This window comes from Hyperolius riggenbachi, chromosome 11, assembly GCF_040937935.1.
Source record: "Hyperolius riggenbachi isolate aHypRig1 chromosome 11, aHypRig1.pri, whole genome shotgun sequence".
Taxonomy (NCBI): domain Eukaryota; kingdom Metazoa; phylum Chordata; class Amphibia; order Anura; family Hyperoliidae; genus Hyperolius; species Hyperolius riggenbachi.
The window spans coordinates 227,043,780-227,060,405 of NC_090656.1; the positions used below are offsets into that span (position 1 = coordinate 227,043,780).

Sequence of the window (16,626 nt, forward strand, 5' to 3'; positions counted from 1 at the left end):
CAGGCCTTGCATGAGGGCAAGAAGCGTGCGGATAGCATGCTTTGTACCGCCAAGCAGTCATAAATGTAATAAAGATAAGTGGTTCAATAAACAGGGACCACGTGGCAACGCTAACCCAGCAGCAGCAGACGTGATGGAACAGGAGGAGGCGCAGGAGGAGAAGGCCACGCTTTGTGAGACACAACAACCCAGGCCTTGCATGAGGGCAAGAAGCGTGCGGATAGCATGCTTTGTACCGCCATGCAGTCATAAATGTAATAAAGATAAGTGGTTCAATAAACAGGGACCACGCGGCAACGCTAACCCAGCAGCAGCAGACGTGATGGAACAGGAGCAAGCGCAGGAGGAGAAGGCCACGGTTTTTGAGACACAACAACCCAGGCCTTGCATGAGGACAAAAAGCGTGCGGATATAGCAGCAATGCTTTTTGCCGCCATGCAGTCATAAATGTAATACAGATGAGAGGTTCAATAAACAGGGACCGGAAACGCTACACCATCCCAGATGTTCATTGGTCATGTTACTTGGTTGGGGTCCTGGAGTGTTGCATAGTCGTTTCCAATCCAGGATTGATTCATTTTAATTTGAGTCAGACGGTCTGCATTTTCTGTGGAGAGGCGGATACGCCGATCTGTGACGATGCCTCCGGCAGCACTGAAACAGCGTTCCGACATAACGCTGGCTGCCGGGCAAGCCAGCACCTCTATTGCGTACATTGCCAGTTCGTGCCAGGTGTCTAGCTTCGATACCCAATAGTTGAAGGGTGCAGATGGATTGTTCGACACAGCTACGTCATCTGACATGTAGTCCTTGACCATCTTCTCCAGGCGATCGGTGTTGGAGGTGGATCTGCACGCTTGCTGTTCAGTGGGCTGCTGCTGCATGGGTGTTAGAAAATTTTCCCACTCCAAGGACACTGCCGATACCATTCCCTTTTGGGTACTAGCTGCGGCTTGCGTTGTTTGCTGCCCTCCTGGTCGTCCTGGGTTTGCGGAAGTCAGTCTGTCTGCGTACAACTGGCTAGAGGAGGGGGAGGATGTCAATCTCCTCTCTAAAGTCTCCACAAGGGCCTGCTGGTATTCTTCCATTTTGACCTGTCTGACTCTTTCTTCAAGCAGTTTTGGAACATTGTGTTTGTACCGTGGATCCAGAAGGGTATAAACCCAGTAATTGGTGTTGTCCAGAATGCGCACAATGTGTGGGTCACGTTCAATGCAGTCTAGCATGAATTGAGCCATGTGTGCCAGAGTCCTACCAGAATCCTCATCATCCTCTTGTGAGCGTTGTGATAGTTGTTGTGATGCATCATAGTCGTCACCTTCCTCCTGGTCTGCTTCTGCTGACCATTCGCGTTGAATTGTGGAAGTCCAACGTGCACCGCTCTGGCCCTCGTCAGTGGTGGCATGAAATTCCTGCTCCAACTCCAGCTGTTCCTCCTCCTCTTCTTCGTCATAGCTGCTGGGGCCAGCGTTCCCTGAGGCGGATGGCCTGATGTTGGTACCATCACGCTGATCGTTTTCTCCTTCAGATTCCCCCAGTTGCATCATGACAGCTGTTTCCTTGATTTTTAACATCGACCTCTTCAGTAAACACAGCAGTGGTATGGTAATGCTGACTGAAGAGTTGTCACTGCTCACAAGCAACGTGGATTGCTCAAAATTTTGGAGGACTTGGCAGAGGTCCAACATGTTGGCCCAATCGGATCCACAGAAGCTTGGCAGCTGGTCGGATGCGCCTCAGTACTGCGCCGTCATGTACTGGACCACTGCACTCTTCTGCTCGCAAAAGCGGGCTAGCATGTGCAGCGTAGAATTCCAGCGCGTAGGGACATCACACAGCAAGCGATGGTGGGGGAGATTGAAGCGCTCCTGCATCTTGGCGAGTGCCCCCGAAGCAGTACTGGAATTTCTACAATGTTTGGCCACTCGACGCACCTTCAACAGAAGATCGGCCACGCCTGGGTATGTCCTCAGGAACCGCTGAACTACTAGGTTCATCACGTGCGCCAGGCAAGGGATGTGTGTCAGCTTAGCCAACCTTAAAGCGCGAATGAGATTACTCCCATTATCACACACAACCATGCCCGGTTTCAGGTCCAGCGGTGCCAGCCACAAATCCGTCTGTTCCTTTATTCCCCTCCAAATTTCCTCCCCTGTGTGCTGCTTATCCCCAAGGCAGATTAGCTTCAGCAACGCTTGCTGACGCATGCCAACAGCTGTGCTGCACTGCTTCCACGATCCTACTGCTGCTGGGTTAGCGTTTCCGGATGAGGTACAGCTTTGAGATGCGTTGGAGGAGAAGGAGTCAGAGAGGTAGGTGCTGCTGTTGTTATCCAGTGGGAGGGACGGCGGTGCAGCTGTTTGTGGCGTGGGCAACACCCGTGCCATAGCAGGTGAGGAATCGCTGCCAGGCTCCACAAGGTTCACCCAGTGTGCGGTAAGGGAGATGTATCGACCCTGGCCGAACGCACTCGTCCAGGTGTCAGTGGTGAGGTGAACCTTGCAGGCAACGGCATTCTTCAAGCTTCGGGTTATTTTGCTGACCACGTGCTCATGCAACTCAGGCACTGCAGAGCGCGCAAAGTGGTAGCGGCTGGGAACCACGTAACGTGGGATGGCCACTGACATCATGCCCTTGAAGCTGTTTGTCTCCACCACTCGATATGGCAGCATTTCGCAGGCCAGAAGCTTGGCTATGCTGGCTGTTACTGCCACGGCCCGGGGGTCATTTGCTGGCAATTTCCTCTTGGGCTCAAACATCTCCGACACAGACAACTGAACCGTAGCGCTGCACACGGAAGGGCTGTTGGTTGTTGTGTTTGATGAACACTGGGAGACCTCAAGAGCACTACTCCGGAAAGTGACAGTGTCAGCGTCGTCTGATGTTTGTGAATGTTGTGAACCACGCAATGGCTGGGCTACTGCTGCTGCTGAGGTGGGTCTGGTGGTGAGTCTGGTGAACCCAAGGGAGGCAGTGTTGTTGCTGGTACCCTGTCCTGACGCGTTTGCCCACAGAGTGGGATGTTTGGATAGCATGTGACGGCTCATGCTGGTGGTGGAGAGGTTGTTAATACTTTTCCCCCTGCTCAGGCGGGTCTTGCACACCTTGCAAATCGCCATGGTAACATCCTCAGTGCAGTCTTCAAAGAAAGCCCAGACTTTGGAGCACCTGCCTCCTTGCTGGCGATTTCTGTTTGCTCCTCTTTTGCCTCTCACTTGAACTTCCACGCTTGTGGTGCCTGAAATTGCGCGCCGCCTACCTTGTGGCACAAGGCGAACTCGTGCAGCAGTGGGTTCTTCAACAGACTCATCTGTGCTGCTGCTACGACGGCGATGTTCTCGTTTACAAACAAAATCTGGGTCTCTGTCCACATTGTCCATACCCTCCTCTTCCATCTCCTCAAACTCGTCATATGTCATTGTGGGCCGCCGCCGTGGAGTAGAGCTCCCCACAACAACCTCTGCGCAGCAAACTCCAACGTCGTCTTCCAGATCTTGTCGGCCGACCTCCTGCAATTGCAACCCCTCCTGCCCAAATTGCTCTGGGATTTGGGTTTCCGAGTCCTCCTCGGACTCGCCTTGTATTTCAGTGCGCGGTGCATTTCCCACAGTTAACGGTTGTGAATCCAGGCACAACATTTCTGGCTGTTCCTCCATTGACCTTTGAAAGGTGGAAGTTTGTTGGGCTGGGAATAGCTCCTGCGAATCCCCCATTGTGTCCTGAGGTAATTCATCGGACTGGTTATCTGGCAGTTGTGTGCGTGGTGTCGCTGCCGGTTGTGTCAGCTTTGTGCCCACTGGCTCCTTGTAACTGGCTGAGGACTCGGACCTCGTGCGTGATGTGCTGGTGCTGCTTAACCCACTGCTGGACGCTTGAGAGGTCATCCAAGTAATTATCTGGTCCTGTTCTTTTGGATTTGTGAGGGTTGTTGTCCTGGACAACATGGGCGGTATTGAGTGGGTTTTCTTGGGTGCTCCCCTGTGGCCTGTACGTGAACCGTCAGGGGAAACACCTCTTCCCTTGCCCCTCCCTCTTTCACCGGATTTCTTCCTCATTTCACTTATCCTTACAGTACACGCTGACTGGCAGCAGTACAGTGGCAGTACAGAAATGCTATACAGTACCACTATTCCCAGCAGCGACACAGAGCACAATGCTATACAGTGACGGGTGAGCGGTGTACCACTATTCCCAGCAGCGACACAGAGCACAATGCTATACAGTGGTGGGTGAGCGGTGTACTACTATTCCCAGCAGACACAGAACAGTAAACAGAATGCTATATAGTGTGGCTGAGCGAGCGGTGTACCACTATTCCCAGCAGACACAGAACAGTGAACAGAATGCTATATAATGTGGCTGAGCGAGGTACACAGAGTGGCAGTAAACAGAATGCTATATAGTGTGGCTGAGCGAGCGGTGTACTACTATTCCCAGCAGACACAGAACAGTAAACAGAATGCTATATAGTGTGGCTGAGCGAGGTACACAGAGTGGTAGTAAACAGAATGCTATATAGTGTGGCTGAGCGAGCGGTGTACTACTATTCCCAGCAGACACAGAACAGTAAACAGAATGCTATATAGTGTGGCTGAGCGAGCGGTGTACCACTATTCCCAGCAGACACAGAGCAGTGAACAGAATGCTATATAATGTGGCTGAGCGAGGTACACAGAGTGGCAGTAAACAGAATGCTATATAGTGTGGCTGAGCGAGCGGTGTACCACTATTCCCAGCAGACACAGAACAGTGAACAGAATGCTATATAATGTGGCTGAGCGAGGTACACAGAGTGGCAGTAAACAGAATGCTATATAGTGTGGCTGAGCGAGCGGTGTACTACTATTCCCAGCAGACACAGAACAGTAAACAGAATGCTATATAGTGTGGCTGAGCGAGCGGTGTACTACTATTCCCAGCAGACACAGAACAGTAAACAGAATGCTATATAGTGTGGCTGAGCGAGCGGTGTACCACTATTCCCAGCAGACACAGAACAGTAAACAGAATGCTATATAATGTGGCTGAGCGAGGTACACAGAGTGGCAGTAAACAGAATGCTATATAGTGTGGCTGAGCGAGCGGTGTACTACTATTCCCAGCAGACACAGAACAGTAAACAGAATGCTATATAGTGTGGCTGAGCGAGCGGTGTACTACTATTCCCAGCAGACACAGAACAGTAAACAGAATGCTATATAGTGTGGCTGAGCGAGCGGTGTACTACTATTCCCAGCAGACACAGAACAGTAAACAGAATGCTATATAGTGTGGCTGAGCGAGCGGTGTACTACTATTCCCAGCAGACACAGAACAGTAAACAGAATGCTATATAGTGTGGCTGAGCGAGCGGTGTACTACTATTCCCAGCAGACACAGAACAGTAAACAGAATGCTATATAGTGTGGCTGAGCGAGCGGTGTACCACTATTCCCAGCAGACACAGAACAGTAAACAGAATGCTATATAGTGTGGCTGAGCGAGCGGTGTACTACTATTCCCAGCAGACACAGAACAGTAAACAGAATGCTATATAGTGTGGCTGAGCGAGCGGTGTACTACTATTCCCAGCAGCGACACAATGACAGGGGGGACCCTGGCTAGCGTGGCTGGAGCGCGAACTACCCTGCCTGCCTACCCAAAGCTAAACCCACAGACAAATGGCGGAGATATGACGTGGTTCGGGTATTTATTTACCCGAACCACGTGACAGTTCGGCCAATCAGAGCGCGTTCGGGTCCGAACCACGTGACCCGTTCGGCCAATCACAGCGCTAGCCGAACGTTCGGGGAACGTTCGGCCATGCGCTCTTAGTTCGGCCATGGGTGATGTTCTGCAGAACCCGAACAGTGGCGAACACTGTTCGTCCAACACTACTTTTCACCCATCGATAAAGGAAGCAATTCCGAAACGCCGACGTCTGGGTAAATTAGAGGAGGGTGCCAGCACCTCATCTTACACTGTTTGCTACACTGGCTTATGCTTACTATCATATTGGGACTCTGTTCCTGGACTTTGCATTACAGGGGACTCTGATCTCCTAGAGATTCATACTGGTCAAGATGCAACATTGGCTCATGATTTATGTATAGCCCCCTTCTTTTGGAGTATGTTCTTATGCATTGATGTTAGGCCCGGTTCACATTAGCGGTTGTTTGCCAAACGGACCGGATGACCTGACCGGATCCGGACCGGATCCGGATCGGAACCGTACGGTTCTGATCCGGATCCGATCCGGATCCGGTCAGGTTGCATCAGGTGTCCATCAGGATGCGATCCGGATCCGTTTGGCAAAAGTTACGTTAAAAACAAAAAAAATGTTGGGGTCTGGGAGGTCAGCAGAAGGGGGACCTGTGGAATCAGGCCCTCTGCTGTTTAGCACTCACCTCCACCTGCGACATGCTGCCAACATCTCCGGATCCGGATCCAGCTGTGCTGCTCCACTCCAAAATGCTTGCCCATGTGTCCCCATCCAATATCGCCGCAACAATCCCCATAGGAAGTGGGGTAGAACATCCGGATTTCTCAGCCAGTGTGTTGTGCGCTCTCCGGTTCCCATTGGTTTGTATTGGCCGGATGGTGCAGTCCGGCTCCGCCCCGGATACGGCTGCCGGAGGAGCCGGATGAAAAAATAGCGCATGTTGGAACGGAGGCCGGAGTCCGGATCCGGTTCGGCAGAACGGACGCATGTGAACGGACGCATAGGCTTTCATTGCTATGCCGTGCGTCCGTTCTGTCCGTTCTGCAAGCGGTGCGGCTCTGGCACGGCGATTCCGGAGGGCCACCGCAAGTGTGAACCGGGCCTAACTGTACATGCATCTTTTCCAGTCAACTGTGGGCATTTTAATGTTTTGTAGTTTTGTACTGTAATTTTGTATGCCATTTTGTGTGCTACCTTTTACTGGTACTGAGAGTTCAGACCAGCATATATCATTACTATTGTGAATACACTTTTTCTAAGCATTTTGAATTGGCTTGGTGTGCGTGTCTTTTTTCTATTAATTGGTATTCATCTTTTTGACACAGCACCCCGCTTGTATTGCGATATATATACAGATTTTATGATCCTAGGTGTGCAATACCTAATCTATGTCTATGGAGTGTGGCTTGAGTGTCCCTTTTTCTCATCTCAAAAAGTTGGGAGGTATGATGATGTGTTTGGGCATGGTTACCTTGTGGGAGGGGTTACCTTGTGGGTGGGGTTACCTTGTGGGAGGGGTTACCTTGTGGGAGGGGTTACCTTGTGGGAGGGGTTTCTGCGGGGGGCCAGCATGTTGGTAAGATTCCTCTTCACTGTCTGCAGAATACCATCCTTCTCATACTGTGCAATGTCAGTCAGGGGGTTCCAGGGATGCATGCTGCCATGACAACAAGAGTTACGGCAGCAAAATCTCACATCTGCATGTAATAACATAATAACAACAAACAATGCGCATTTCCCAAGATACAGGGGTCCATATGTAATTCACCTTTTCACCAGACTTATCTCTTAAGAGGTAATTTTCATCTTTTCTTTAAACTTACGTTTCAGCATTTTCTGACTGAAAAACTACCCAAAAGTTGGTGAAAATGTACTGATAAATGTATTTAGAGTATTTTCTTGCTTGCTGGTGGCTTAACTACCTGCGGATGGAGAGAGTACGAATCTACGTCGGGCAGGGGGCGCTGCGGTCCTGACCGGACGTAAACTCTACGCCCCATTGACCGCGCGCCCCTGCCCGTCTGCGTCACTCGGTCCGCTCTGCCCCCGCCGCAATGTGATGCCCTGCCGCCTCTATGACGGCAGAGCACTGTGAGCTGGGCAGGAGCCGTTTTCATTGGCTTACATGGAATGACAGGGTTAGGACTCAATGAAAGCGGCTCCTGACCGGCGCACATAGAGACGGCAGAGAGAGCAGCCTGCGGCGGGGACAGAGCGGCGTGTACGGCGGGAGCGACGGTAACTTGCGGTGATTCGTCGGGAAGCGGCGGTTTGCTGGACCAGCACCCTCTGGTCCTTAAAGAGAACCCGAGGTGGGAATTACTTTTACTATTGGGGCACAGAGGCTGGTTGTGCGCACTAAGACCAGCCTCTGTTGCCCCATCGTGTGCCTCCATGTCCCCCCTGCTCGCCGCTATACCCCCCGCATTGCTGGCGACACGCAGCGTGTCGCCAGCTCAATGTTTACCTTGCGCTGTCTGTCAGCGCCGCTCCCCCGCCTCCTCCGCATCGGCGCCACCCGCCGCGTCACTTCCCTCCTATCAGCGGGAGGGAAGGGACACGGGCGGGTGCGCCGATGCGGAGGAGGCAGGGGAGCAGCGCTGACTGACAGCGCAAGGTAAACATTGAGCTGGCGACACGCTGCGTGTCGCCAGCAATGCGGGGGGTATAGCGGCGAGCAGGGGGGACATGGAGACACACGATGGGGCAACAGAGGCTGGTCTTAGTGCGCACAACCAGCCTCTGTGCCCCAATAGTAAAAGTAATTCCCACCTCGGGTTCTCTTTAAGGGGGCGGAGGGTGCTGGTCCAGAAAGGGTTAAAAAGCATTTTATGACAAATTGTGAAAATATCACCTAGGAGAAAACTCAGGAGAAAAAGTGAATTGAATATGGGCCAGAGTGTTTTATTAGCTAAACATAACATATCCCCGGAGCTTCCATCAGGGGACCAGGCATTGTGGGGGAGACATGATCCTGTGAGGTGGAAATTACACAGGAAGAGGCGGGAACATCGAAGCAAGCTGGAGAACTTCCTTACATCCCTCCAGATTTGGGATGGGGGGAGGAGGGGAGGGTAGACAGCAATTCCCATAATTTCTGCTGACACTCACTCCTCATACTTGTACCGCCATTCCTTCTGGGCCTCGTCGTATGTGAAAAGTTGCGCCGTCCACTCCAGAACCTTCTCCTTCCGCTCCCTCGCTTCCTTCCTCTGCGCATCCTCCAGCACGTACTTCTCGTCCGTCGCCTGGTGCTGGTTCCCATCGTTGATGGCGCTGGTCACATGCTGCCACAATCTGCAATACAATCCGTGTGAATACAAATGGTCACGCTGCAGTACCAGATCTCACCACCATAATCTGCATTATCAAGCCAAAGGAAGAGAAGGATTCCTGCATACCAAGGCCATTGAGATGGGGGGTAGTGGGTACTAGAGGAAAACATTTTTCAAAAAGACGTTATAGTTTTTGAGAAAATCGATTTTAAAGTTCTCGTTCAGAGTGTGGAAAATGTTTCAGCGGCTGCCGACTTTAGTGGTTTAGTAAAGCCCCCTTACATGCTAGAAACACAAAATTTGCAGGGTATGTTAAGAAGAACAGTGGGAACAAAAGGGATTTTTTTTTCCCCAAAAAGAACTTATAGTTTTTGAAAAAAATTGATGTTAAATTCAGAAGAAAAAAAGTAGCAAAGTTACTGCACTAAATGACAGATAATGTATTAACATGTATATAAATGTATTTTTTAAATTTTTTTTTAATATATGTTCAGAGTCTGGGAATTTTTTTTAAAAAATGACGTGGGGTCCCCCCTTCCGAGCCTCTTTCCTGTGCTGTTTTGCCTGCCTCTCCCCCAGATACCTCCATCTATCTGCACCAGGCTGTCACCCCCCACCAGCCATCCATGTGATCTAGTCCTAACACTACACCCAGCAGTCTGCTCACTGCCCATCACCTCTCTGACTCCAGCTCCGTCTGCTCCTCGAACAGCACAATGTGGCGCTTCAGCCTCTGCCTCCGGATCTCTGTGGTCGGGTTCCAGAAGATGTCTCTGTCGCCGCTCTGCACGTCGTTTAAGTACACCTCCCGGTCCTGCAAGAAAAGCACGTCCCAAATGATTCCGCTATTCTACTGAGAGCAACAATGAATGTCAGCACAAACAATCATGTAAACAAACTCCAAGAACAGCGGAGCCAAAGCAATTGCTCAACAACAGCGGTCCACAGATAATATCAAATTTCAGCGCACAAATCTTCTTGTCAAGCAAGCTGGAGAAGCACCGCAGCATGTCAAGAGTGCTCACCACCACCTGGATATTAATAAGCATTATAATGACAAACAAAATGATTAGATGCTATTGCCAGGCCCGGATTTACACCACAGGAGCCTATAGGCACAGATGTCCCTGGCACCCTAGACTCCGCCCTCCATCAACCTACAAACACCCGCAAGTGCACTGGCTGGCTCAGCTGTCACTTCTCCTTTACTTCCCTTGCCCGTCATAGGTAGCTACAGGTGCCCCTTAGTATTAGGGAGCCAGAGGTTCCCATCAGTATTAAGTAGCTAGAGGTGCCACTCATTGAAGGGAGATCTTATCAGAGGAATGCTGAGAGCTGGGTGAGTAACCTCATTTACGCTCATTTTGGGACTTTGCAGAGGTAGGGAGGCGCAAGGGGAGGGGAGTGAGCCCCCTTTCCATCACCAGGCGCCTGTAGGCACGTGCCTGCAGTACCTTATGGTAAATCTGGCCCTGCCTATTGCACATATTCTATCCCAAAGGCAGCCACTGGCATACAACAAATCGTCTCCAGATGAATGGTGGCAAACCTCTCTACAGCCTATATCTCAATATGTGTTAAAGAGAGCCCGAGGTGGGCTCAAAAACAAAAAAAAAGTAGGCTACCTGATCCGCAGGGCTGAGCTGATCAGGTAGCCGCAATAACCGCCGCTCCCTGCTGCTCCTGTGGGCCGCTATGGCCCACTTTCACTTGCGTGACCTCTGGGTCACAATGCCGCACTGAGAGATTGTGTTGTCTCTCACAGCGTGCAGGGAGGTGGGGAGGGGCAGGAGGCGTGGCCAGGGGAGAGAGAGCTGCCCAATGGCAGCTTAGAAAACAGCTTAGAAAACCTGTAGGAACGCCCCTGGCAGGCGTTTTGAACAGGGAATTCCTCTCCCCTGTGTTTACCTCCGAGTTAGCTACAAAACTTGTCGCTAAACTCAGGGGACTATAGTGCGACATGGGGGGGGGGGGGGTGACAGAATGGCGATTGGGGGGACACAGAGCCAAATCATTAGGCATAGAACATGGCTCTGTGTCCCATCTGCCCCCCAAAGATCCCCCTCGGGTTATCTTTAAAAAGTATTAATAAAAAGTTGAAAGTGTAGCCTGTCCTCCTCACCCAACTGGTTTCGCTAATGCTTTAGTAGTGCTACACCTCACGAAGTGATACATCTCCTACTTGCTATACTAGAACTTCTTTAGAGAGGTTATCCCGATGATCTTTCCAGAACCCCCAGATCCAAAAATAACAAAACAAAGTCCAGGAGCCAACAGTGTGGTATATTTGTACAACAATCAATTGTTGCGTAAAAAAAAAACGGAAGCACTCACAAGTTGGGTTGCAAGGGATGCAATTAAAGCCTACAAAGGAAAACCAGCCTTCCGAATCTCTGCGTGCAATAAGCCAGAACTTATTCAGTAAGGAGAGCTTGGGCAAGACTTCCTAACACTGCTACTGGCTATACAGCTCATCCTAGTGGCTGCAGCTTTGTCGCTTTGAGACGGCCAGGGGAAAAGCGGAAAATAAATGTTCTGTGTCTTGTCTTGATATGGGTCCCCTTGGGATGCGACTAGTCACACTCTCGATTATATTTTTGTAATAAAACAACAAAAATTATAAAATCATAACCTCCCAACACAGGTATAAAAGAGATAAACCACTGGGTGGAGAAACGTAAAAAGATATAAAATGGTTAAAAACTGTTCCTTGCCTCCCTCTGACGATACACACCAGGTGTATAAAGTAGAATTTTTCAATTTTATTGCACAAAACAAACAAAACACAAGGACAACGCATTTCGTGAGACTGTTCAGCTTCTTCAGGGCAATGACTGTAAAGTGCTAATGGCTATGGTTTTCTAGACTCGAGCACCAGGGATGGTTGGAAATGCTGATTTCAGAGTCCACGGAAATTTAGATTTCCGCCAGTGCCGATTACCGATTCTGCAGATTTCCAATTTTTTGAGTTCCGATTTCTGAGGAGTCTTTATTTTGTAATTTTTTGAATTACTAGAAGGTATGTGCGCTGAAATTTGTCCAGGTTTTATGGAAGATGCTCCTTACCCAGTGCCCGTCAAGGTTCACCAAAACCTCGCCGCCCACTCTGATCCTCCCGCAGATCTGGTTTAACGTGTCGCTGCCACCAAAAAACGGCTGTAAGAAAAAGCAGAGATCTGTCATTACACTGCGGAGTTCACTGATCATCATAAGTAGGGTGCAGCATTCATGCACTTCCAGTATATACAGTACAGCCCCGACATAACACTCAGAGTTCACACATTCCTGTCAGTCCCTCAGGGAGGCTCACAGTCTTATGCCTCACATTCAAAGGGGGAGGTGGAAGACAATTAACCTATCAGGATGTCTCTGGCGTGTTGGAGGATCCCAAATTAAAGACACAGTGTGCTGGGGAGGACTGGGACCGCTACAACCTCAAGACAAGAGTGACGGCCACTTCACCATGGTGATAACTGGCTAATAACTGCACATCTTCCTCTGAGAAACCATACTAGAACGTAAAGCTATTACATCAACGTCACACCAGCTATTCCTGACGTATCCACAGTCACGACAATCGCTCGATTGTTGGAATAAACTCACCAGACATGACGTCACAAGTAAGGACGTGACATGCGGTTCTCCTGGCAGCGGAGGACGGGTAACAATGGATAAACTCATCACCCCATTACTGGTTCAAAGGCGTAGCTAGGGTTTTCAGCTACCGGGGACAAAGACCAGTTTAGCACCCCCTTCCCCATGGATAGGCCTGTGGTGCTTGTAATGCCCTCCTTTGACCACCTGTGCCCTCCAGACAGTCTAGTCAAGACCTTTGACCCAGAACTAATGGCTGCCGCATGCACAGTAGCTTTCCTTTACATGGGTAGACAGCGCTGTCCACACTCCCAGTGGCTCTCCCTGCCAGCCACACATTCTCCTCAGCTCAGTTTCCCCATGGCGGGTAGGGGGTCTCCCAGTCCCAGCCAGGCACACTCTCCTTCACCGCTGTATCTAGTTCCTCCAGTGGGGCGGGCATCTTTCAGGCAGGGGGTGGGGCTTCTCCCAGTCCCAGTCAGGGATGCTCTCCTCCATTGCTGTATCTCTAGTTCCTCCAGTGGGGCGGGCATCTTTCAGGCAGGGGGTGGGGCTTCTCCCAGTCCCAGTCAGGGATGCTCTCCTCCATTGCTGTATCTCTAGTTCCTCCGGTGGGGCGGGCATCGTTCAGGCAGGAGGTGGGGCTTCTCCCAGTCCCAGTCAGGGATGCTCTCCTCCATTGCTGTATCTCTAGTTCCTCCGGTGGGGCGGGCACCTTTCAGGCAGGGGGTGGGGCTTCTCCCAGTCCCAGTCAGGCACGCTCTCCTACATTGCTCTATCTAGTTTCTCTGGTGGGGCGGGGTGGAAGAGGCCGCAGGATAATTGTTTATTCTTTGCATCATGGTAGAGAGGCTGCCAAGCGGCATCAGGCAGCTGCTGAGAGCCCCTAAATCACTGCGCCCGGGGTCATATGTTCCCTCTTGCCCACCCTTAGCTACGGCCCTGGATGCAGCAGAAGATTCTAACCGACGGGCAATATCGAAATCGCCAGCGTGACGCAGCATTCAGCGAATGGATTGAGCTCTCCTTAAAGTGTCCTTGGGGTGATTGTGAGTCACATGAGCTGATCACATGACAATAAACTCAGAGGAAGTGGTGCCCATGTTCATAATGAGACTCTAAACTTTATTCTAAGCCTCTGAACTAACATATTGCTTATTTTAAAAATATTAAAATAAAGAAAACACGGTGTTTATAGAAAGTAGGGTTGTGTTCTTGCTCTTATATTTTGTGGTATGTGCACCTAGGGGTGTGGCGAGGGCATTACTAGAGGTGGGGCAGGGGTGTGTCTTAATTAAAGGTCACCTGAACTGTGATTAAACCTGTATCCTTTTGCTTACCTGGGGCTTCTTCCAGCCCCCCATAGTCCATGAGGTTGCTTGGCATCCTCTGGGTCCCCTCCGTTCTGCCACTAGTGGTTCTGTAGGATGTGCAACACGAGTGTGAGGCGAGCTGACTGCGCATGTTCGGCCCTGTCTGAGCGCCCTGCTCGATCGCGCTCCTGTTGTGAGCAAGCTGGGAGGTTTGCCATTTTCAGGGCCGGTTCTAAACTTTTTGCTGTCTGAGGCAAACTTGTGAGGATGCACCCCCCCCCCCCCCAATTTGGAATGATTGCACAGCACCCGACAATTTACTGCTTCATTTAATGTTTTCAGTCAGCAAGGGAGCATATGCAACAACTTGCGACATGACATGCTACAGCTCAACACAATAACATGCTGGCTGGATGGCTGCGAGTCTGTGACAAACAAACTGCTCCCCATCAGCAAGTCGACCTTCCTCCATTCATCCTCAATCAGGACAGCAGTGCCACCTCCTCCCTTCTGCTGTGCAAGTCAAATGAAACACTGCTGCACTCCTGCCTCCCCCCTCCTCACTCACTGTCAGACTTCACACACAGCACAACAAGCTGCTTTTCCCCAATGATACTCTCCCGCCTCCCCCTCCTCACTCACTGTCAGACTCCTCACACAGCACAACAAGCTACTTTTCCCCAATGATGACCTCTTCACTTCGCTTGCTCTCCTCCTCTCGCTTCTCCTCCTACTCTGACTGCATGTTGTTAGTGGAAACACAGTACAAACATGTCGTCCCTGTAATCTATGCGCCTGGTGAAAATGTTTCACCTTGCTTCATGAGAGAACCGGCCCTGGCTGTTTTGCAGTGCTGTAGACTTCACAGAGACTGGTAGATAATCTGAGCAATAACGGAGAGTTATTACAGCTGTGGGGGGATATTATGTATTGCTTCTTGCAATCGAGCTCCTGAATTCAGTCACACATTAAGCGCTCTCATGTGAGTCGGTACTGAAGGACATGGATTTAGCTGTATGGCTTTACATCACTATTATTATGCATGCTTTGTGTTTGTGACTCACAAGAGACTGGAGATGAATCTGCTCTTTTCTATCAGGTTTTATCACCGTATGATTATTTCCCAACGAGAAATAAAACATCGTGACTTTCACCGATGGTGGACATGTCTCAGGATGATGACTCATCTTCCTCCTTGTTTATCAGACGGTTGCCAAACTCACGTTTTCTCATCACGCAGCGATTATTATTCTGCCCGTCTAAAAGCGGCCGGGAAAACGATTCCTGGAATTTCAGCTCCCAGGTCGGTACTCTGACACGGGAGATCATTCTACATCTTCCTGAGTCTATTCTCGCAGCCTGCGGTTTATAAACCCATCACAGACCAGACAGAATGACAAGGGCCACATTACATAAAATTGGCCCTACATGGGACTGTGGCAACCTGTAAGGTAGTTTCTGTCATGGAGAAATTTCATTTTCCCTCTCTGAGGTAAGGTAGTTGCTGATTGGTGGGCTACTTTGGTACTAGTTGTCAGGGAATAAAATGTAGCCCTGAAAGTGATTGGTCGGCACAGGTAGAGGTGCCTTTTCTGCCAGATGTTGCTGGGGCACAACAATGTTGCAGGGGCGAATCAGAGACCAGAAAGGTGTATATAAGGAGCCCCTGCTTGCTATCTGCTGCCTTCATTCCAGCACGGCTCGGACAAGCTCCCCACCCACCACTCCCTGCTTCAAAGGAATTCGTCGTGGTCAAGTCTTTATTGGAAGAAGATTCGAGTCAAATTGGGGTCCTAATGGAAGTTGATATGGTTATATTTGGTCTGAACCGTGGTGGTGGATCAAAGGACATGACTTATATTTTATTTATGGTTAATAATTTAAATAAAGTTTATTTGTTGAATAAAGTTAGGACCTCATATTTCAAATTACTAAACCAATAAAGATGGCCACGGCCTTTAAAAGCACAGTTTGGGGTTTCTTTTGTCTTTACTAAGTTATTAATGTATGGTTCTAAACAGTGTGGCCTACAGTTCCATAATCTAAATCTCCCCTCTGAAATCACTTTTACAATTATTGTATTGTAAAATATTAACTACATTACAATAATAATAATAATGATATGGTAGGACATAAGACTATGACTATGGCAGGATTAGATTGTGAGCTCCTCTGAGGATTGTCAGTGACATGACTATGTACTCTGTAAAGTGCTGCAGAAGATGTCAGTGCTATATAAATAGAGTACATAAAATTATTATTATTTATTGGATTTATATAGCGCCAGCATACTGTATTATGAAGTAATATTAATAGTAATATGGTAGGGCATTAGACTATGACTATGGTAGGATTAGATTGTGAGCTCCTCTGAGGACAGTCAGTGACATGATTATGTACTCTGTAAAGTGCTGCAGAAGATGCCAGTGCTATATAAATACATAATAATATGGTAGGACATTACACTATGACTATGGCAGGGATTAGAGTGTGAGCTCCTCTGAGGACAGCCAGCGACATGACTATGTACTCTGTAAAGTGCTGCAGAAGATGTCAGTGTTATATAAATGCACAATAATATGATAGGACATTAGACTATTATAGACTATTATTATGTATATAAATACATAATAATATGGTAGGACATTACACTATGACTATGGCAGGGATTAGAGTGTGAGCTCCTCTGAGGACAGTCAGTGACATGACTATGTACTCTGTAAAGTGCTGCAGAACATGCCAG

The 16,626-nt window shown here is 49.5% G+C and overlaps 1 protein-coding gene across 4 annotated transcripts in view; it reads right to left on the minus strand.

Annotated features, from left to right (window-relative positions):
• The window catches only part of OSBPL5 (oxysterol binding protein like 5), a 173,640-nt gene that overhangs the window by 19,280 nt on the left and 137,734 nt on the right, over window positions 1-16,626 (minus strand). For 2 of the 4 annotated variants that reach the window (XM_068260976.1, XM_068260977.1), the window contains exons 16-19: window positions 12,043-12,132; window positions 9,654-9,790; window positions 8,813-8,998; window positions 7,241-7,358 (exon numbers count right to left, since the gene is read on the minus strand). In XM_068260976.1, coding sequence (XP_068117077.1) covers window positions 7,241-7,358; window positions 8,813-8,998; window positions 9,654-9,790; window positions 12,043-12,132 — 531 coding nt within the window. Of the gene's footprint in view, window positions 1-7,240; window positions 7,399-8,812; window positions 8,999-9,653; window positions 9,791-12,042; window positions 12,133-16,626 lie in introns of those variants that run through there. The other 2 variants (XM_068260979.1, XM_068260978.1) reach the window with 2 other exon arrangements.